This window comes from Camponotus vicinus, unplaced genomic scaffold, assembly GCF_025532165.1.
Source record: "Camponotus vicinus isolate PSW18456_S1 unplaced genomic scaffold, iyCamVici1.0 SCAF_1, whole genome shotgun sequence".
In the NCBI taxonomy this organism is placed as follows: domain Eukaryota; kingdom Metazoa; phylum Arthropoda; class Insecta; order Hymenoptera; family Formicidae; genus Camponotus; species Camponotus vicinus.
This window is the reverse complement of record NW_028141945.1, coordinates 22,179,369-22,203,979: the sequence shown is the minus strand read 5'-3', so window position 1 is coordinate 22,203,979 and position 24,611 is coordinate 22,179,369. Positions and strand designations below refer to the sequence as shown.

Below are 24,611 nucleotides of genomic sequence, written 5' to 3'. Positions count from 1 at the left end.
GCATACGATAATCTATGTAAATAATAATATTTTTATATACAACTTTGGATCATCTTTATCGATGATCAATTTACAAATTCCTAATTCAAAATTAAATGTCATGAAGTATAATCAAGTGTATTAATGTTACAATGAGACAAAGTATAGGAACATATTAAGAGTCTCGAATGTCGACCCGATCGTTTTACGTCGCGGACGTCACATTGCATTCAACATAAAATCGCACGAAAGTACTGGCTACTCGCTCGTCACTCTATCCTATCGCCACTCTATACTACTTTACACTTTATCTCAGATTACTGTACGACTCGTGGTCTCTATTTTGTATTAGATAATAGAACTGATAGAATGACCGTCCCTTTATTCTCCGCCTTCAAATATATCTTTAAGCTCGCAAACATTTATATTAAATTTACGAATTATCGATTATTTTCTTTAGCGTCAAGCGATCATTCATTGAGTGATATCGACGGTTCGTTTTGTTCGCGATCGCCAAAGACATTTTATGCATACTTTTATTTGTGGATAATGAAGCGCTGGTATTATGCAAAATTTCTAAACGATAAATCATTGATATTGGAATCGCTCAAATGAGTAGACATCGGCAATATATTGCATCCGACAATGAAATGGAATATCGCTTATAGCGTTTAAAGAGCAGAGTTTATAAATTCTGTCCTTTCATGTCGTACTCGAAAGTGATATGCTTGTATATTGATAACGTGGATCGTTTTCTTGCCTTGCTCTATATCGGTGCGATCCGATTCACTAAAAAGTGCGATACATTTCAACGTAAAAGCGATCGAGCGATTGATCTCAAATTAATTTCACTAATGAGATATTTCTTTGTTGGCGTTGATTAGAGATTCATACTTTCTCGGCAACCGTTTTGCACAGATATCAATTCTCGTCCATCATCCACATCTCAAAATTTTCGAACGTTTCAAATTTTATTATTTCTTTGAGAAAAATATTATCGGTTAAATATTATAAAAATTATTTATCTACTATTAAAGCATGAGACCTTAATACGATTTGCAAAAGTTATTACTGACAATGAGATCTTTCTTGTACTGACAGAATTTAATCTTAAATGGGAAGATTGCTTTAAGCGAGCAATAATTTTGCTCTTTAAAACTCAAAATAATTGCAATCAATTGATAAAACACATTTATTGACAAGTGATTAATATTAAAAGTGATATTTTTTAAGAATGAAAAATATATACAGGGTGTCCTGAAACTAACGCTTGATATTTTAAAGGCAGATTCTCTGGCCAATTTAAAAACGATTTTTCCTCAGCGAAAATGTCGAGGGAGATCATTATTTTTTGCATGTTCCCAATTTTTGTCATCATGTATCTTTCTAACTAAGCCTTAAATTAAAATTCTATTAAAGTAAACTCTACCTAAAATTAACTAAAGAATGTGACTTTATTAATATTTTATTCCCATAAGCCTTAGTTTGCGAAAAACCCTTTATTTTCAATCGTTTATAACTCGAAAACTATTAGTGCCGCGACATTTTCGCTGAGGAAAAATCGTTTTTAAATTGGCCAGAGAATCTGCCTTTAAAATATCAAGCGTTAGTTTCGGGACACCCTGTATAATAATCCTTAAAAAGGAAATATGTAAATTTAAAAGAAATCAATCTCTCCATTTATAATGTTCCACACGCGACAACACATACATCTTTCCAACAGTACATGGGTGTTACATTAACGATTCAAGAATGCGTAGTAGCATAATGACGACTTTTAGTTATTGTCTCTGTTTAACGTATGCGATTTTGCAATGTTACTGTCTCTGTCTGTTTGTCTATCTATCTGTCTGTCTGTCTGTCTGTCTGTCTGTCTGTATGTCTGTCTGTCTGTCTGTCTGCCTCCTATCCATCTGATACTCTAGCTAATTGATCTGATCTCGATTCTCGCTCGATTTCTTACTTTTCTCAAGCAAGAACTACCTATCTTACAAATCTTAGAATTTAGAGGAGATACGACACGCGGTATATATTCCTTCGATCTCTTTCTGAAAGAAATGAGAATGATGTGTTTCTTCCGTTTCGCATACATTAGGTTGGAACGAATGGAACGAATAGTATATGCGTATCTATATATCTCCGTATGTGTTTGTGCAAGATATATAAATCATAGCGAGGACTGCGGAACGAGGTGCCTTGTGGTATACCGTATATACAATATAGCGAATCCTGTGAAATTTTTGCGTGACATCGCGCAACAAACTCATGCATGCGTGGTTTCGCAAGAAACTCGCGGCATTATTTAGTCACGCGGAATCCCGATTACAAAATATGTGTGTGTGTGTGCGTGTGTGGATGCGCGAATATGTCAATTATATTTCTTTCAGGAGAATATACGTACGTGCGAAGGCACGAAACATATTGCATCTCGAAACGCATTGCAAATTGTCAAACGAACTCTGATTAATTGTGTCTATTACTGCAAACAATTTGTAATGTATAATATATTATATAGATTGATTTGACTTTTACAGAACATTTATCGATATATTTATCGTTCTTTTTTAAAAGTGACACGATTGATCCGTTTTCACGAGATGTAAAATATCCTCAGAAAATTTAATAAATTAAACAGAGCATACATGTATTTTGCTTTTATTATATCCACATGTCAAATTTATATGCAGTTAAATTGAAACTCTCGTGTTTTTAGTTTTTCGCAAAAAATATAGCATTTAATTATTAAATGATACGAGACATTTTTACTTTTCTTTTATTCGAGAAAATGATAAAAGTAGAAATATAATGTTGAGGAATAAAAGTAATTGCGCGAAGTAGATACGTTAAAGAAAGAGTATAATTAACAAGAAATTAATACATATAGTTATAGTTTCAGAATATTTAAATTTTTATCTGCAAAATGTTGGAAATGAGATTTGCAACGATTACTTTTGCAATTTTATTTAGGCACTTTTCTGCGAATTTTCTAAGAGTTTGAAAAATTTCTGGTAATAATAATGAAAAAAATATAATTATATTTGGTTGTGTCGCGTTCGAGAAGAGGTGCAATGTCAACAGTAAAATATTGACCTCTGCGTTGATCTACTTCCTTTTACGCGCGATGATAAACGATTTTACCCGTTAGTACCTTCATAAATCCGACACGCGTTATTGGAGCAGATTGTTTCCGACCGGATAAATCAGTCTTTAAAGTACGTACTCGGTTCCTATGAGGATACCCGTATATCACGCGGTTCACTTAATACTCGTAGATACACGAGACGGCGATTATTTATAGAGCGCGACAATCCATACTTATCGGTTTCTTCTCTTTCGCGACGAACGGACAGCAGAAAAATAGAATTTGTCACGAAATGAGATCTCTCTATACCGTAGGAAAAATATCTACGAGAACATTTGTATCGCGTATTATTACATGGTCGAGGATCTCTTTATCGTATTCGAATTTTATCATTTCACATGTAGCGCCATCCGATAATTTTTCTAGGTCAATGCATACGATTAAATCTAATAAAGAGTAACGTGTGATATAAATTTGCATATAAAAAATACATTGCATTGATATTTGATCGATACACAAGTATCTTTTCAGTTGAATAATTTTATTAAGTTCCTTCTCGAGATATTATATATGAAACATTACAAGCTTTTTTCGTGAATCTTACGAGAAAATGTATATTATTCTACGTGTCGCTCCAAAAAATATATATTAAACGAAGTGACACGACGTCAAATATTCCAATATTGTGAAAGCTTACATATATGCAATATCCTCGAAACTGTTTTATTTTCGCCAAGGATTTTCCGAGCTTCGATATTTGCCTACTGCAGCTGACGCATTCAGACAAATTTTTTTAACCCGACACATACGGCGGAATTAATGTTTTTATTACTCTTACGACCACCAGAGTTAAAATGACTTTAACTGGCAGTCGTAACATTTTCCTTTGTATTTTTATTTAACGACTGCCTTTATGCGCGGTTTATGAGGTGTGCATTTTGTTTTCTGTATCAAGCTGATATACGCAAATTTCATCTTGTTATTATTCTTACAAAATTATACGAGCAACGAATCTCGCACAAATATTTGCGCATTTATATATTTTTCTCACTTGCAAGTCTTTTACATTCAATCTCGATATGCAGAGAAGCTGATTCTTTTTCTAAGCCTCCGAAAGATTCACGCTCCGCTTCCGCTTTCGTCCTTGACTGGCGATCTGTTTCTCTTTCTGCTCGCAGAACGAAGAGCAATCAACGGTGGATGAAACTACGAACGACGGTGCAGCTGTCCTCGGCGATCTCGACGATCCAGAAGAAACCGCCCCTAAAGCGCGAGGATTCGTTTCTAAAACGATTCTCCACCAGGCAGATACCGGAGAGCCAGGAGACTCTGGATACCGCCGAGGGCGAGGGGGACGCGAACGACAGAGAGGCGGGTAGCCGACGTCGCAGACGACCCCGTAGACCTCAGAAACCGCCCAAGACTGTGGTCAATCCCGACGAAAACTTCTACTACTACTGGCTGATGCTATTGTCGGTCTGCGTCCTCTACAACCTCTGGACATTGATCGTCCGTCAGAGCTTGCCCGAGTTGCAGGCGTTGGCACCTGCCGCCTGGCTCGCCTGCGACGGGTTCACAGACCTCGTGTTCTTCTCGGATGTGGTGGTGCAGTTTCGGACTGGTTACCTCGAGCAGGGCTTGATGGTCTACAATAGCAAAAAACTAGCCGGTCACTACCTCAAGTCCAAGTCCTTCATTCTCGATCTGTTGGCGCTGCTGCCGCTCGACCTCCTGCAGTTTAATCTCGGCAGCAACCCGATGCTGAGGTTCCCCAGGTTCCTGAAGATCTATCGAGTGTACAATTACTACTACATGGTGGAGTCGCGCACGGTTTATCCGAATCTCTGGCGCGTGCTGAATCTCATTCACATACTGCTCATCCTGGCGCACTGGTTTGGCTGCTTTTACTACCTACTAAGCGAGGCCGAGAGGTTCCAGGGTGACTGGGTGTATCCTTACCGGCCCGGCGAGTATGCCACCCTGACCAGGAAGTATCTCGGATCCCTCTACTGGTCCACCCTGACGCTGACCACCATCGGTGACCTGCCCACGCCGGAGACCAACGCCGAGTGAGTGATATAATCTCTAAACGAAATCGTACACACCACTTGCGCTCCCTGCTCCTTTCGTTTTTCTTTTATCGCACCGCGTATCTCACGTCGCCCGATCTCGTCTCGACGAGACTTGAGAGAGAATGGAACGTCGGCATGTCTTTTGCGTGCGCGCATATCTTCCGGGTTTTTGTTAGTCCCTCGGATTGAAAATATCGACGAGGGGAGATCAATATGTCTATTAAATTCCATTGACCAAATAGAACAAGAAAAAATAATAATTTACAATACATTTAACATAAATAATGCATGTAATCTTGAATATTAAAAATGATTAATATTTAAAGAGAGAAAAGTCTCTCGCGGGAGAGCTATTTATCTTGAAAAAATACTCTGATCGTATAAAGAACTACTTTATATAATGTTACAAAGTTGCAATAACATAGTTTCGCTGAAAAAAATTCTTTTCATAAAATTATTCGCAAATTTTACATACCGTAAATTGTGCAACTTTTTTGAACGTTGCATTATTTCTCGAACGATGCGATCAAACCTGTTATCTCAGACATTCCAGCCAATAAGCTTTAATTAATTGTCTTATTCGAAAGCTTGAGAGAATTAATCAAATTTAGATTGTTCTTATATCGAGTTTCTAAAATCGATTTTCTAAAATTCGTTAGAAAGTAAATTATTGAATCTTACATATTTCTATTGACATGTATTTTCCCTTGCTTTTTTTACTTATATTTATATGAAAGTTTTAAAGTAACGATCTCATTTTTCAAAAGACTTGAGGGAATAAATCAAAGTTTGATTTTCTCGTTTATTATCGATTTTCCAAGGTTTTTTTCAAAGTAAATGAACCGAAAGGCTTTTACATTCTGCGGCGTATCGAGATTTCCGAGATTTTGATCGATCGAAAAATCACATATCGGGACTCAAGGTTAACTTGTATTCGCATCGAACATTTACGGCGCCTTAAAAGTCAATACCTCCTTCGGGCTATGATATGGATCAACAGGTAGCTAGTGCATAATCTTATTTACCTTGCAACATTCGTCTTTGGATTTATACATCTCGGAATCTATCACGAGTCATCCACGCGTTTAGAAGCTTGTGTATGTAAAAGAGATGGTAGAAGCGAATTCACGAGCGAATTTTTCACGCAAAGATGCGGAAGAAAATTAAAAAAAATCCGGAGAAAAGCGTTCAAAAATTATCATTGATACTAAATTGCAATTAAAAGACGTTCGATGAAAATATATTTGATAATGCTTGATGTTACATTCCATATATTGAAGTAATAAAAAGTATCGATGTTAATATACATTCTCGAGATTTTACACAATATTTGAATTTTTTCTAGACCGACGAACAGCAGACATATATTTAATATCCTATTTCAATAAATGTCGTGAATCGAATCCGTGAATATTTCGATATCGGCGAGAAAGAAGCGCGAAAGAATATAATTTGAACATTGTTAGTTTGAAAATTATGTTTGCTTTCCATTTCCAGTTACCCATAGGTTTGCTTGTATTTTCGGAAGCGCATTATGTATTGCGGAAAGTATATTATTATTGCAATGTGTCTCGTAACAACATGCGTCGCGAAAACAAAATGAATGCAGCAGAATCACTCTTCGCATACGCGGCTTCAAATTCCCGGGCGTGTCCTATTTTAATGCAAATGGAGTTACGTAAATATTCGACCGTCGTTGTACAATCATTCGTTACATAATAATAATTTGCGACAATATTAATTTCTTGGGTATAAATCTGTAAAATTAACGATAAAACTATTTCAGAGGAGAATTATTATTATAATATAATAATGTATCTAAAATTAATGTATGTTAAACTCGAGAATTGATTTTGCATTTCAATTCCTCTGTTATACAGGGTGTCCCATTTTAAATAATAAGCTCAAATATCTCTGAAACGGTGCGTTAAATAAAAAAATGTTTCAAACAAAAGTTATATGGCTTGGAGGGGGCCATTAGATGGTGGCAATGATTTGACCTTGAAGAGTTATTTGAAGGTCACGTGAAGGTCACCGTCAATTTCTTAAATGTGACTCCCTATTTTTTATTGCATATTCTTGTAGCTTATCTCGAGGGCTTTCCAAAACACTATAATAAAATATTTTTCCCTCAAGTACTTTTTGAGTAGAAAAAATAAAGAAGAAATTTGCAATTAACAATTACATATTTTTTCTTCGAAACAACTATGTGTTTTCTTTACACCAATTGATTCCTCTCATTATTTTGTACATAAAAGTATTAAGGTAAGATAATCGAAAAATGAATATTTTACAAGATATTTTACGGTTTATGTAAAATTAAGAAATGATTTCAAGCCTCATAACTCGGAAAGTACTTAATGAAAACTAACTTAATTATAGTGTTTTGGAAAGCCCTCGAGATAAGCTACAAGAATATTCAATAAAAAATAGGGAGTTCCATTTAAGAAATTGACGGTGACCTTCACGTGACCTTCAAATGACTCTCCAAGGTCAAATCATTGCCACCATCTGATGGCCCCCTTCAAGCCATACAACTTTTGTTTGAAACATGTTTTTATTTAACGCACCGTTTCGGAGATATTTGAGCGTATTATTTAAAATGGGACACCCTGTATAATTAAAAGTATTCGAAGAATACATTCTACGGATTATTATGGAGACACATTTGCAGAGGTAATCGGTAAAACATGCAAATTTCTCGGAAATGTTTAGTTTTCTAGGTGTTGGAATCTGTGCAAACGGTGCGCTCGCGAATATTATGCAATCTATAAATTACAGGATCGATATTCGGGCATCGAGTTTTAGCATCGTAAAATTTCAAATGATGCAACGCTCGCATTTCCATGCGTTACGAGTTTGCTAATGCGTGAGACACGTTTCAGTAATAATGCCGCGTAATCTAATGTCGCCGGCATAATCGGCACATCGCGTATTAACTTGTACGAATTAATTGTCGACTAATCTCGGCGTTAAACCGGTCGAATGAAAATCGATCTGAAGCGCCTGTTAAATGCCTGGATATGGAACTAGGATGTATATTCGGACTTATGTTGTAAACACCGTTGTAATTGCTACGTATTTAAGCGTATTACTTCACGTCCTACGTTAAGTATGACGAGATAAATAGAAACGAGATCGTCGCGAAACACGCCGACCGATCGGCTAAATCGGTTAAATCTCGTTGCGCCGTCGTCACCGGCGCTCAATCAGATTTCTCTCAATCAAATTCCAAGTCGTTGAATGGTCGCCCACGCGTCGCTGATTTCCCTTATCGTCATCTGACGATGACAGACGCCTCGCATACAGGTAGGTCACGGTCGCATCGTTAAACCATCGTTAAATCTGCATATTGGGTTTATAAAATTATCGCATGCACGTTTTTCTCGAAAAAAATGACAAAAAATATGGCTTTGTATTTTTTTCTGACACGAATCAAATAAAAATATGGACACATATTTGATGGAAGAGACGCACAGATACTAGCGATTGTGCTATTTGAGCGACATGTGTTTATGCATTTGTATTTATGCAATTTATTTGAATTCCTTTCCGATAGCTCGTTCGAAACATGCGCAATTTCGCACGCAGTGCCGACGATTCCATTGTCTCTCAAGTTTAGTCTCTAGTGAACTTAGATGCCTAGGAATTAGACTCGTGAAGCGGCCTTGTTGTTATTGTGTTGGCAGAGTAGCGGGCGGCAATCCCCGGAGCCTCGCTCGTCGTGGCCGACTGTCCCGGCTTCTGCAGTTCAAGCATAACGGAGGGTATCTGTATCGTTTCCAGAATAAAAAAACGATAAGAGAACGGAAAGAGAAAGGAAAAGAAAGCGAGAGAGAGAAAGAGAGAAAGGGAGAGCATGACGGAGAAAGCGTGTGAGAGAGAGAGAGAGAGAGAATGGAAATCAGTATGATAGAGGGTGTATAGAGAGTAAATGAGAATGCAATGAGGGCAAATGCTTGTAGATAAGAAAAAGAGAGAGGAGAGAAAGAAAATTCTAGAAAAAAAGCAAAAAGAAGAAATTCTCCCCATCGTTTTTAAAATTCCGTTTAAATAGATCCAAAAAATAGAGCTATACAAAATTTTCATTATTATAAAGATCGCTCTCTTTAATTTTATAAAGCGATTCTCGAAAATACCTGCGGATCCAGAGACTTTAAGCGTTAAAGGGAAAGTCATCTTAGTGCGATAGAATTTTGCAGAGAATGAAAGTCGGTATTATGGCGAATATCACGAAGAAAAGAGGCGAAGCGGACTCTTCATTTACGACATTATGCCGTGACGGAGGAGATATTCGTTTGAAAAATGATAGGAACGTCGTTGGCAAACGGACTGTCGCCTTGTTACAAGGCACCGGTGTGAATCGCGCGATTTAATTTAACCGGTAAAATAATATTAAAGTGGCATTCACCGCGACCATGTCTCGTCGGGATGTTATTTCGCGGTATAATGAATTCTACCCGCCCGATTACACGAACACGTTACCATTACACGGAATTTATATCGCGAAATCTACGTCACGCAATTAGAAAGACTAACGTTTCATTTTCAACTTCACTCATGAGCGCGAATCTTTATAAGAGCGGGCGAAATTTTCGTGAAGCTAATATTTCGATTTATCCAGAGAAGCTCGAATATTTGCGCATTATTGTTTCTAAAATGAAACAGCTAATATGAATAATATATTATCGAGTATTTGGAATACACTTTTTTCTTATCATTACACATTCCATTTGATTCATCTAAACATTATTATAAATCATGTACAACATGTAGATTCCTTGCGTCGTCGCATTAATTTACATTAGATCATGCAAATATAAATGGCCTAAGGAAGGAACGCACATGTTCTTACTCGCAATTAGAAAGACTAACAATACGTTTCATTTTCAATTCCACTCATGAGCACGGATCTTTATAAGAGCGGGCGAAATTTTCGTGAAGCGAATATTTCGAATTATCCAGAGAAACTCGAATATTTATGCACGTTATTGTTTCCAAAATGAAACAGTTAATATGAATAATTTATTATTGTATCTGGAATACACTTTTTCCTTATCATTACACATTCCATTTGATTCATCTAAACATTATTATAAATCATGTACAACATGTAGATTCCTTAAATCGCCGCATTGATTTACATTAGATCATGCAAATATAAATGGCCTAAGGAAGGAACGCACATGTTCTTACTCGCAATTAGAAAGACTAACAATACGTTTCATTTTCAACTTCACTCATGAGCGCGGATTTTTATAAGAGCGGGCGAAATTTTCGTGAAGCGAATATTTCGATTTATTCAGAGAAACTCGAATATTTATGCGCGTTATTGTTTCCAAAATGAAACAGCTAATATGAATAATTTATTATCGAGTATTTGGAATACACTATTTTCTTATCATTACACATTCCATTTGATTCATCTAAACATTATTATAAATCATGTACAACATATAGATTCCTTAAATCGCCGCATTGATTTACATTAGATCATGCAAATATAAAGGGCCTAAGGAAGGAACGCACATGTTCTTACTCGCAATTAGAAAGACTAACAATACGTTTCATTTTCAACTTCACTCATGAGCGCGGATCTTAATAAGAGCGGGCGAAATTTTCGTGAAGCGAATATTTCGAATTATCCAGAGAAACTCGAATATTTATGCACGTTATTGTTTCCAAAATGAAACAGCTAATATGAATAATTTATTATCGAGTATTTGGAATACACTATTTTCTTATCATTACACATTCCATTTGATTCATCTAAACATTATTATAAATCATGCACAACATGTAGATTCCTTGCGTCGTCGCATTAATTTACATTAGATCATGCAAATATAAATGGCCTAAAGAAGGGACGCACATGTTCTTACTCGCAATATGAGAATGCGAGAATATTTTTTTTCACCCGCATAATTCACGGAATATCTCGAGTCGAGAGAACGAGGGGGAGAGTTTATATGAAAGGGGGAAGAAAACGGCACCAAAGGCGGGAGACGTTTGTTTCATAACGATATTGCGTTCCACCAGCGGGTTATCGACCGACCAGTACGTGCGAGGGTGTAATTTATGCGTCGCGTGTATCACGGGACACGCGCGTGCATGTCGGCAAATCGATGAGGAGTATTCATGATTCCAGAGCGGCGAACTCTTTGGCGATAAAACGAGATTCCGTATGCGCTAAGTCGATTCTCACGCAATTATCTCTTTATTCGAATAGAGCCATCGGCAGATGAACGTCACCATTAAAAAAAAAAAAAAAACCGTGATGAAAAAAAACTCGTTTTTTTTTATATAAAAACAACTCTGTTTTTTTTTTCAGTATCTATAATTTTCCCTCAGGGACTCACAGTAGTGAGTACGGGCTTAGCGAGCTCAAAGTACCCGAGCTATCCCCTGGGGGTCTTTTAATCGGGTCATCCGAATCTCCCGAGGATTTAAGCGAAGAGATACGGGGGAACGATATCTATATTTAAAATATTAGCTTTGGAGCCGTTGAATAGGCTGATTACATATTCGTATGATATAACTTTTTTTAAACTTCTTTTCATAATTTGCAAAAATTACGTAGAATTTTAAAAAATTAATTAATCAAATGCTTATCTTTAAACATATATTTAGGACAAAATGTAATTAATTATCTTTTATAATTATGAGTACATTCGCTGCAAGGGTCAGGATAAGATAGCAATATCATTAACACATGCACAAGCTAAAATAAAAATATCGTTTAAAATAAAATTCTGTTACGAAAAAAATCGTCTTTGTATAAGCTGCTGGAAAGCAGCTGATCGAAAAAATAAATGATATTTTAAAATGTAGATATTTTAAGGATGCATCGTAGATTTAAAGATGTACTTTGGCAAGAAAGTTATATGATACTTACATAAAGATACTTTATATCACTGTCAGCGAGTAAGTGTCGTCACGATGAAACGACACGTGGTCGGAAACGTCTCTCTGTAACTTACGACGGACTCAGAGTGATCGATGAGTCGTCGAGACATTTTATCGAGAAGAGGCCGAGAAAGGAAAAACGAAAAGAAGAAGGCAAGAGACGATAAGACGAACCTAATAATATGATGAGCTCGTCGCGAAATCGTCTGTGGAAAATCGCACGAACCGACGTGTAATGAGTAACCATAAGCTGCAAAATGACAAATGGTAGGTCTGTGGTGGAACTCAACGACGAATCGAGATTTTTCGCAGCATAAAAGAGATCGTAGTGCACTTTATATCGTATTATTAGATAGAGCAATAACAAATAGAGCAAAACTTTTGTTAAATCAATAAGATCATATATAAAATTACAAATAAAATAAATTTAATGACAGCAATAACATAAAACCAGAGTTATAATTAATATATTAAGTTATGATTAATATATTAAGTTATAATTAAGTTATAATTAAGTTATAATTAATATATTAAGTTATAATTAATATATTAAATTTCAAATAAAACAAACAAAAATAAAGAAAAATTTATAAATATATATTAAATGTAAGAAACAAAAGATATATTTTTTGTATTTATTTCGAGTGATTTGCGTTATTCACGACTCGATTTGTGAAGAAGAAGCCGACCGAGATGAATGACACGGAGAGCTCAAAGTTGGAAATTTGTCGGTCAGTAAATTCCTCGGTCGCAGGCGACAAATCAAAGCGCACCGGCTATTATTCATCCCCGTGAATACAACGGTTACTAATTCAGCCTAAATAGGCAGCTACATCGCGGTTAATTTCACTTTGTTTGCCAATCTGCTGGTGGTTATCGCGTAACAATGCTCAGTAAAGACGGTGGAATTGTCGAATGACAATAGCATTATGATTGGCGTATAACTTCCTTACAGATGGGAAATGCCCTGGCTCAAATCGTGGCTTCCAAGGACGCTATCTTCTCGAGGTGTGTCTCCGAAGGGCATCTCTCGCGCCGAGATTATTCTGATATTCGCACGTTAGGGTGTGATTAGGGTGAAAAGACATTCAACTGTGCTTCATTATTCATACCTTATTGACATTACACGTCTTTTTGTAGAGACTTTAAGGTTTAAAATTCCACACACGCAGATACAGACAAATCAGATTTATTTCTCAATATCGTTTAACTGTTTTTCCGATGAACGCGACCTATGATACGGGCAGCGACATATCCATGCGGAAAGATATTGTGTCGTTGACGGCGCATATCTCCAACGGATTGATCGAAATGGACACCGCGATTCGTCAGGATGTGATATTTCCGTGACGAGTTATTTTTTTTCATTAAACGTCGAGCGTAGGCGGATTGCGTCAAACGGGTTTGGAGTATTACTGTAAATACCTACGCAACATTCGTAAATATTGTTAAGTCGAGCACGAGAACTATCTATTTTTATTATCGAAGTGTAAATATCAAGATATTGAGAGTCTTATACATTCTTTATCTAATGATAAAAGTATTTTGCCCAAACAGTATTGTTTATTTAATTTTATTCCAAGTGTATACAACACACACAATTTCTAGATAATTGTTAATATTTATCGTGATCACAAACCGAGTATAACTTGATTCGCAGCAAAATAATCTGACAGTTTTTTTACATCATTTCGGATATATTTTTATAACATTTCAGTTCAATTATCGAAGCTATCGTAAAATGCATAAATATTTATGCATAATAATATGCGTAAATATTTTATGCATAAATATTTAATTATGTATGTGTGTGTGTAATATTAAAATCTCTCGAAAATTAACTCTCCACTATTACAACTTTTGAAGCATTTTACAAGTGACAACTTTAAAAGCAAACATTTTATATAAAAAATAATTGATCGTCAATAATTGATATCATTGAATCACTCTCTCTCTTTAGCAGTTTTAAATATGCCACTTATATATAATCTGCAAATTTTTTTTCAATTTTTTAAATTAAATCTCAATTTCTTGCGCTATATAAATCCAATACTTTAGAAAAAATTGCGGTAATTTTCATATCGCATATAATTCTATCCAATTGTATAATTATTTTATTAATTTAATTAATGTATTTTTATTTTAAAATTTATCTTTTTATACAATTTCCTAAAAATTATCTGAAACAGTTTTTCTTACAAAAGAATCAATCTTTTTAATGTTTTGCAATACATTTCTTTTATCTTAAGTTACTTTCCTCTCTTCTCGATGACTAAAAAAACAAAATATACCTAAAAAAGAAAAATATATTCAAAAATATATTTATATCATATTTTTTTTTATGTAGAGATAAAGATTCTTAATACTATTCCCTGATATCATGACTCTTTCGACAGAAGAGAAGAGAATATAATATGGGAGATCAAAATGGCCAGTTTTTCTGAAGAGATCAAATTCTCTAATGTTGTCCCGTATAGTATTTCCCCATTCGCATAGACATCCCCGATTATTTCGGTAAAAAGGACACCCGCTGTTCACACTCCGTGCGAACGTATATGGCCATGGACCACAAACCGCAAAGTGGTATCACCGCTAATCCGCACGTTATATGTACATTTAAGCCACGCTATATCGGTGATTTGTGGCGTACGAGCCGAGGACGCGGAAATTTATTACGACGATCGACTAAGCGCAAAAATATCATTCGCAAAACGCGGCCGATATCTTCGCAAAAACGAGCATTAAAGTGCCGATCATCCTACGATCATTCGTCACAGCCGTCAAAATCAATACAAGTGTTTGCGATAGAATTGAGATGTTGACCGATTTTTTAGTAATTCGTGCGGAAAAAATTGAATATCGCGTTATTATTCGAAAAATCGACTTGCAAAGTTGTCGCCTCGTGCAACTACCTGCTTTTGATCAATTAAAATAAATTGATCGAGATATTATTACTTGGTGACGTGTAGCTCGCGAAAGGAGGTTGGTTTGACTTCCAAAGTGCATCGGTACAAGACACGTTTAAGTTGTCTTAAGCGAGTACTTTGAACATCTTAATTTTCAGCCTCAAACTTAATATTCTTAAAAGCCTTTAAGAGATTGCCGAAAAGGGGGAGAAAAAGAGAGAGAGAGAGAGAGAGAGAAAAAAAGTAAGAAAGAGAGAGAGAGAGAGAAAGTCTAGGCGTATCGTCAACGAAACACTCGGCAACGACCCGGTTTAATATCCTACCACCCACAGTAAGAATTTCAAGTGTCCCGCATTACAAATTGTCTCTGTCGCGGTCGGCGACAGTATTCAGCCACACCCGAGGCTAATTTGAATAATACCTACGCGAATGTTTTATCTTGTTTCTCGCACTGCGTCCCGACACAGGCTCTTCCAAGTTTTATTCGTTTTTTGCATCGTTTGCATTAATATTCGCGCGCGACAAGAAAATCGCAATTGATATTACTCCGGTATAATAAAATTGATAAATCTAACGTACGTGTAACATATGGGATATATGATCAGTAATCAGCAGAAAAATCAGATGTTACGGATAAATTTTTTATTCACATTTGTCACAATTGATTTAATTCTGAATATGGATATTGATTGAACAAGTTACATGTGGATTTTATTTTATTTTGTTTTTTTTTTCCTACTTCTAACACTTTATTTCTCGCAAACATATTTTTTCTCGCATTTAATTTGAATATTTTTCATCACTCGGAACTGTTATGAATTTTAGCCTTTGAATTTAATGCAATAGAATAGTTAATGTGATATAATTTGCACATTACATATGGGGAGAACGCATGGCAATCTGTCTCACTTTGAGTTAATGATAGTTTATGAGCGTTTTCTTAGTGTTTTAACCACAAACATTTGTCTGAACCATAACTGTCGGACTGTAGGTGATTTTGAAAAATCCGAGAACGGCAAGAAGTATAATTTATACAACTTTACAAACTTTATTTTCATCATTTTTTGAAACTTTTATTACGATACTTGACACTTGCTCGCCTTCCGAGGCACAGATATAATATATCCGAGTTCCATTGACCTATATTACTCATTAGCAGTGCAACTAACTGCGTTTGCGCCTGAAAAAAACAAGAATTGTATTTTTTCCAAGACATATAGCTCTATACGATTTGTTTAATACCAAAAAATATTCCAAGAATAATTATAATTAAATAATTATAATATTTTATTATCATTATGCAAAGTTAGAATTTATATAAAGAAGCAAATTCTCTATCATTTTGTTGAATATATAAAATTTATCACGAGTTTACATAATATAGAGTTATGTAAAATAAACATTGTGAATATAAAACAAACTGTAAATTAGAATCAAATGTATTGCGAACGTAATTATTTTCATTATATTTGAAGAGTGAGATTCTTCAAATTTCCTTGCTATTAACAACTCCAAAGAAAATGTATAATATACAACATACCATCAAATTATTATCGCGAAAATAATAATAGATTAACCTATCTACCTTTAAATGGTTAATATGCAGTATCACATATTACAGCGACTGCAATTGAGCAATAATATCAATTATAACTTGAAATGCTATTTATCCACTCTTTAATTATTTTCAATTACCTGCATCACTTAAATTTGACCACAAAATGCAGTTGAAGGCTGAGTTCACACACATTAAATCGTACACGTGCGCGACACTTCCCATTTTATAGTACACTTTATAGATAATAGTCTCTAGAGAAAATAAAGGAGAAGAAATAAAGATTACTTGAAAATGATTCTGACCGGCGTTAATGTGCCATTAATACGATTAATTCGAATTAATCTTACCTGAATCGGTCAAACAGAACATTATGGTTTTTTAATATCCGCAGCGATTTCCGCGGAAGCAATTTCTATCGATCTCGCGTCGACATCAATCTTCAATGCCGTTAATGTTATCCCTCGACTCCGATTTGTCGGGTTGGACCTCGCGAAGGACGATATATCGTTACCGCGGACGGTGGTTCCTCGTGACAGCAATTTGCTTGTCGAACGAATAAACCCAGGGGAAGGATATTGCCGGCCAACGGAAAATAGCATTGGCGTGTAATGAAATTTATCGCGAATAATAATGTCAATTCTCCTTAGTCGTGTGACAGACTCACTCGCCGATAGTGACAAACCGAGTCACCATTTTATGTCGGAATAAATACAAGTGACTCGTCAGAAACATAATTTTAATTATGACTAATAATTTAATTAGCCTCAAGAAATGCCATCTGATTGATAAGATAATCAATACAAGCGAGAGATCGACATCTGTCGTAATGATTTGTGTGCAATGACAAACTTGTGATCTGACTTGAACAAACACGCACTCGACGTGCTTAACGTTGCGGCAAACGGGAATTCGATATAATATCAGAGCGAAGTAGCAAACCTCGACTTAGAGAAATTATTGCGTATCCGTCACTTGTCGATGTAATTCCAACTTGTGCGACAACAAACCGTGTTGGCATTAATGTTACGCATCGACGCGACGTCCCCGTGATCGACTTATCGATCGGCGTAATAATGCGAGCGAATATCGCATCCGCGAATTTTCCACTCCATAAATTAACATGCGGCAAGGTTCGAAATATCATTATCTAAAGTGCGTTTCGTATAGATACTTGAAATCCTTTTAATTACACTTATTCTTTTCCTTCCTTCTTATTTATTGTACTAAAAGTTACATGGATTCTAAAAATATAATATAAAATAAATATTTTTTAATACATAAGAGATATTTTTTAATATTTTTGGCAATAAATATTTACATAAAAGAATGTGTAAATAATACTCGAGAACTTATATAAAAAAGTTATCAATATAATCATCTTCTTTCTTATTTATTGTACTAAAAAGTTACATGAAATCTAAAAATATAATATAAAATGAATATTTTTTAATATATAAGAGATATTTTTTAATATTTTTGGCAATAAATATTTACATAAAAGAATGTGTAAATAATACTCGAGAACTTATATAAAAAAGTTATCAATATAATCATCTTCTTTCTTATTTATTGTACTAAAAAGTTACATGAAATCTAAAAATATAATATAAAATGAATATTTTTTAATACATAAGAGATATTTTTTAATATTTTTGGCAATAAATATTTACATAAAAGAATGTGTAAATAATACTCGAGAACTTATATAAAAAAGTTATCAATATAATCATCTTCTTTCTTATTTATTGTACTAAAAAGTTACATGGATTCTAAAAATATAATATAAAATGAATATTTTTTAATACATAAGAGATATTTTTTAATATTTTTGGCAATAAATATTTACATAAAAGAATGTGTAAATAATACTCGAGAACTTATATAAAAAAGTTATCAATGTAATCATAGTATTGGGATAAAATAGCATAATAATAAAAAGCAATTATCTCAAATAAATTCAATCAAACTTTTTTAATTAGATATCGTTTAATGTACAAAAAAGTGATACAAGGGAATAAAAAGGTATATTTAATTCTTCTTCAAATAATCTTACATTTATAATTTTACTTTTGTTTTTAAATATTAATAAATATATTTTTTAATAAATATATTCTTCTCTTTTTAACATATCACGTTGAAAGTATCGTAATAATGAACAAGTATTTAGCTCAAAGCGTTATCAATGAATTCACACGATGAAAAACGAACTTGGCGAGATAATGCCGCGCAGAAATGCTGTTCTTACTTAGCAGCGGGTTAATTACCAGCGTAGGTATTCGAGCACATTGTACATTGTGAGAAACTCGATTTAAAAGTCTCAATGGCGTGTTTAAAAGTTCAGTCGATGCAGCGCTATTTAATAATACCTCGTCGCGATGGTTCATGGCATATCCGTAAAAAGCTTCTTTGCAATATTCTTTTAATTATTCCGCGATATCAATGGTACATTTCATATACTAATAATTACTTGGTCATCCTCCGCATACTTTACTTTTTACTCGCAAAGCGATATAATTGCTAATATTGAGGCCAAAAAAAAAATATTTAAAAGAGGGCAGATGATTCGTCATCGGAGGAAGGATGCTAATTTTCCGAGAATTAAAATCCGCCTTCTCTCGGATGCGAATATCACGAGGAGCATCTTCAAGACATCTTCCCCTTTGGACTCTTCTACAGAATGATTTAGCGGAACGATTTAGCCGGCGAGATTGCTTTGCCTACTTGATTAAAATATCGAGGATTACGACCGTGTTTGTGGTAAAAGGGATTTTGCGGAGGCACAGAGAGCCTCTGCCAACCGGGGGTAGATCTCTTTGCTTGTAAAGTTTGCAAGGGGTCGCGCCAATTAGAATACGACGAGAACGATAAAGTTCATAAGTCGTACATTGGTACGCTAACGCAAATAGGTAATTGGAAAATTGCGAGATCGTATCGCGAGACAAGTTTATAAACGACATTTGTATATGCCTATATCTTTTTGAATCTAATATTATAATCTAATATTCTAATAATTTAAATATTCTGATAGAATTTAATTTATAATTTAAATATTCTAATATTTAAAATATTCTAATAGAAATCTAATATAATAATAAAAACTAGAGAGCTGAAATATTCTCTCTACATACATATAAATATATCGACGGAAGTAACAAACGCAAAAGGGAGTTTTGAAAAACAAATTTATAAAAAATTGCAGAAGAATGCAAAATATATTTTTTCATTAAAAAAATGTTTTTATTTTAACAGAAACAAAAGAAAACAAAATGATTAATCTATACGATTATAGATATACAATCGAGAATGGAGAATAAAGATTTTTATAGAAATTACTCACAAAACAAAAAATGCCTCGACACGAGACGCAAAAATCGCCTCTCGAAAACAGTCTTAATGTTGGTTAATGTGCGATTCCGTGCACGTTTATCGTCTTACCATCTGACGTTTCCTTGACTCTAACAACAAGATCGCTTAATGACCAGGCAAATAGGAGTCCGAAGGAAACACGAATCGCGCGAGAAGCGCCGTGAAAGATCGATTTGTAGAGCTCTCTAGACGATGAGAGAGCGATCAGCAGGAGAATCTCATTTTAGCCTGGGCCCCAAATTTGATCTCGTGTTACTTGGTATACGTCGAGCGAATCGCAAACTGAATTTCCTCGGTTCGACGATGACCTGTAGCCTGCAGGGTTCCGGATCATGATTTCGGTTTGACCCTTTGAGTTCACCAAGTTCGCCACATTGCTGTACATTATCGCGAATTCACCAGAAGATTATGGCATAGAGAACTTGCTTTTGTACATTCTTGTGCTTAGAGTGCCCTATTCCAAACTATTAAACAATTGTGTGTTAAGCAATATTGACTAAATATTGTGTTAAGATACGCAGAGATAAATTGTACTTTCCATAACACGAAGATTTGTTCACTTTCAACTTGATTTCAGTTTTACGAAAATGCCAGAATGTCGTAACAATTAAATTAATTCTGATCTCCTTTATACATTACGTACCTGTGTAGAAGTTCCTTGCTAATAGTATAATTGATTACGCTCAAGTAGAGACGAATTTACTTACGAACTCTCAGAAAATGAGCAATTTGTCACATAAGTAAATTAAGTGGATAAATTTAACGAACACACAAAAATTTGTTTTTACAAACGTTTCCGGAATTTGAAAATAAACCTAATTGTTTGTAAGCAATTTTTCATAATTTTTTTATTTGTTGAATTGAATCAAATTCTGAAATTAATTAACTTTAGAAACGTGCATTAACAAATCTTTTTTACATTATATTTAAAAATAGTAAAATTATTTTTATAAGCGTATTTTAAATATTATGTTTGCAAATCGGGCTTTGTTTTATCCATCTGCGAATTTTAATATTTGCTTATATCCGTGTTTCGCTTTTGTATAAACGTTTACTATATGGGTTTTATAGTTTTTGAAACGTTTCACCAAAAAAAATTACACAAGCGTAATTATCAATTTTTATATCAATCTCGGTATATTTGAAACGTACGTCATGTGTAACATTATATTTAAACAAAATCCGAAAAATTTCAATTGTAAAAATCAGTAGTGACAACCCACATCATATTTTCTCTATGACAAATAATTGATACATGCTAAAGTTACATCTGGAAACAATTGTTCAACGATACATTTTAATATGAAACTATTCAACATATTTATTACATCTGATTATCATATATGGAAACGTGTAAATAAATGACTTCCGGTGAATTCGAAAGACAAGAAAAAATAATTGTGCAAATTTAAAAAAATACACAGCTGTTTGATTTCAAAATGACGTAATAGATATTTCACCATGTATCGATTAGTGAACAATAATGTTAAACCGTGGTGCTCTAAGCAGCAAAAGTAAGACTAGTCCAGGATAGAAGCAAAAGGATGAGTGATGAGGCGAGAATAACAAAAAATAGCAATAAAAATGATAAAAAAATTGGATGATTATTACGATTATTTCTTTATTATAAATTATTTTAATCTAAAATATATATTTAAAGCAAATCGATGGAACTGAAAAGAATAAAGCTCTCGAATATCGATTAATCGATAGTACATCGGCCATCTCTGGAGCAGACACGAGCTGATGGGCTCGAGAGGTAGGGTGAGACCGTCACGGGGGTTGAACATATGAGAGAAATACTGAAAGGGGAAAGTTCGAGGTCATCGGAAGTACGAGAATTTCGTGCCGGAAAGGACAGAAGGAAAGAGGGCGGAAGAGTGTTTTCCTTAGAAAATGTACCGAGTCGATTTGAGGCTGTCAATGAAAATCGAAGAAAATATCTTTGGATGTATGTGTATGTATATATGAATGTTATTCTGTCTATGTGTGTGTATATCAGTTGTGCCGATACACAAAAGCGGAAAATGTAAACGAAGAGGGCAAAGAAGCAGAGTTATAGCTCGTAATATGACCGAGCATATCGAAGTCGGTATCATTAGAGAAGAAGATATATGATGTTACAAAATCATCGAATCATATTGTGTGGGTCTGTGTGCGTTTTAATCGCATAATTATTAAAGTCATCTTCCAATTAAAATTCTATTAGATTTGAAATTGTGTAAAGAATATAATTTTCACGCAAATTTTTTTATAAAGCGTAATTCGTTAAATTGTATTATATTCAATTACTCGAAAACAAGCGGTCATAAAATACAATATCAAAAAATTCATACTATAAATAATATAAATTTATTTTAGTAAATTTAAACCATTGATAAAATCTATAAATTTTGCAAGAATCAACAATTATAAAATTCTAAAATGTCGATATTAATGGTCCATCGATTGCAAAATTTTTGAAATGTCAATGATTTCCAAGTATATATTTAGAATGTTTAAACGCTTGATTTGCATACATTGCTTACAAATGGCATCAGGAGTGAATTCCAAGTTCCGAGTTCGTTAAGGCACCGACTTGAAAATCAAGAAATTTTAACGATTCGGAATGACGCTCGATTATTCATCGATTCGATAATCAGTTTCGGTCAGAATGACAATCACAGACTGACTCTGCAAGCGAGTGCAAAGCGCCTTTCACTCTTTCCGTTTTCGAATCAATGAAGCTCAAATAGAGAGTACGAGAGAGCGAGTCAACGAATTCGTGCATGTGTGTGTGTGAATATGCGTGTATGCGTGTGTACATGTGTATAAATGTGTCGATATGCGACAGAGAGAAAAGTAGAGAATGTGGAGGAGAGAGCGAAAGATGGAGAGTGGAAGATGCACGAGATATGTATGCGTCGAAAGAGAGGAACGAACGCGAGAGGAAGAGACAAGTAAGAGAGAAGGGAGCAAATAAAAGAGAGAAAGAGGAGGAAGGCTCCGGCGGGGGCCGCTCGTCCATGAACGGAGGACACTGATCACATCCCTCTCGGACTGATCGGCTCTCTTCCTTCCTGATTCGCAGGTACGTCTTCACGATAGTCAGCTACTTGATCGGCGTCTTCATATTCGCGACCATCGTCGGCCAGGTTGGCAACGTCATCACCAACAGAAATGCGAACCGCCTCGAATTCGAGAGGCTCTTGGACGGTGCCAAGACTTACATGCGGCATCACAAGGTGCCGGGTGGTATGAAACGCCGGGTGCTCAGGTGGTACGACTACAGCTGGTCACGCGGCAGGATACAGGGCGGCGGTGACATCAACACCGCTCTGGGTTTGCTCCCGGACAAGCTCAAGACCGAGCTGGCGTTGCACGTGAACCTCTCGGTGCTGAAGAAGGTCACCATCTTTCAGGTGAGCCGTTTTCCTCCCAACTGTTTCCCCCGATGAATAAATTCGACTCCTGTGTTTGTCCAAGTCCACTTGATCCAAGGAACGAGCGTTTCCGCCGTTATTCTCATCGAGGCAAACGCATTGAAAAATATCAATAACGATATTGAAACTCACTTAAACCGTTTACAGGTAGAATATTGTATAAGATGTTGCGAGAAGATACGGAAGATAAAAAGTACGCTACATTACAATTCCCTTTTATTGCTTATAGTTGAATTATTCGTGTTATTTGTGACGACAGCAATATACATTTGCGAGGAAAGATCGTATTTGAAAATACGAAGCGATACTTTGTAGTTAAAGCGAGAGCATTATTCATGCGAAGCTTATTTTCAAGATATGCTTTTGTTCCATTACTTTTAATTTAAAATGAGAATGCATTTATTTCTACTTGTTATCTAGTTACAAACTTGTTTTACCTAATGATCGGATTTTTATCAACGCCCTTTTTTCCTCTGTGAAAAATTTACATCGACCAGATACTTCTCTTGTCATACAAGAGAACAAAAGCAGAGGAAAAGAGGAAACGAGGAAGATAGAAAAAGGCGCGCGGATCGTAAAAAAATAAAGATAGAATTGGCTCAATAAGAGCGTAAAGATACGATCGCTGTGGACGAAATATTTTCTCGATTATGTTCAAAGTTTTATCGACGATGATAAACGGAACAAAGAGTGAGGAGAGAAAAAGGTACAAAGACGGAATTCCGATATTTTATTCGAAGGAAAACGCTTCTTGCGTGTCTGAATCTCCATTAAAGGAACGGACGCGCGAATTTTTACAATTGTTCCAAAATATAATTTACATGCATCGTTTGCTCCTATTTTTCAATAAACGATTCTTCGTCAAATTCGCTATATATTTTTTCTCGCCAGAAAAACAGAAGAATATAAATTAAAAATTAACAATTTTAATCAATATGAAACAAAGTAAGCTTTACGAGTTATGGAAAAAAAAAACTGTAAAAAAGTATTCCTTGATTTTATCTGAGAGATAAAACTAACAAATATTTTTACAATTTTAAAGCTATTGGAGGACATGTTAAAATAAAAAATAAAAAGTTTTTTTTTCATAAAATAAATATTTTAGTTTCAAACATGAATAAATGTTCTAGTACATTCTCACTCGTTTCGATTTGTTACGATAAATAAAAGCAAAATCGTTCGTTCCGTTAGGTTCACATGATCCAATACATATATTTGTTATGAAATGAGTGCAATTTGTGGCGATAAAATACAGCACGGTTTTTTCTGAAAAATACGATACACGAGGAAGATTATAGACCCGAGCGTACATGAACCTCT

At 34.9% G+C, this 24,611-nt stretch overlaps 1 protein-coding gene and 1 long non-coding RNA gene across 10 annotated transcripts in view; one reads left to right on the top strand and one right to left on the bottom strand.

Annotated features, from left to right (window-relative positions):
* The window catches only part of LOC145959570 (uncharacterized), a 126,134-nt gene that overhangs the window by 86,611 nt on the left and 14,912 nt on the right, over positions 1-24,611 (top strand). For 7 of the 8 annotated variants that reach the window (XM_083078548.1, XM_083078545.1, XM_083078544.1 and 4 more), the window contains 3 exons: positions 4,240-5,130; positions 8,823-8,900; positions 22,940-23,270. In XM_083078548.1, the coding sequence (XP_082934674.1) occupies positions 4,240-5,130; positions 8,823-8,900; positions 22,940-23,270 (1,300 nt within the window). The remainder of the gene's footprint in view (positions 1-4,239; positions 5,131-8,822; positions 8,901-22,939; positions 23,271-24,611) is intronic. The other variant, XM_083078546.1, reaches the window with a different exon arrangement.
* Positions 15,591-17,238, bottom strand: LOC145959572 (uncharacterized). 2 transcript variants are annotated; one of them, XR_014435082.1, is made up of 4 exons: positions 16,851-17,238; positions 16,641-16,754; positions 16,531-16,569; positions 15,591-16,125 (listed from the first exon to the last, which is right to left on the bottom strand). It is a non-coding gene; the product is annotated as an uncharacterized LOC145959572 (long non-coding RNA). The 2 variants fall into 2 exon arrangements; XR_014435081.1 differs by lacking the exon at positions 16,531-16,569.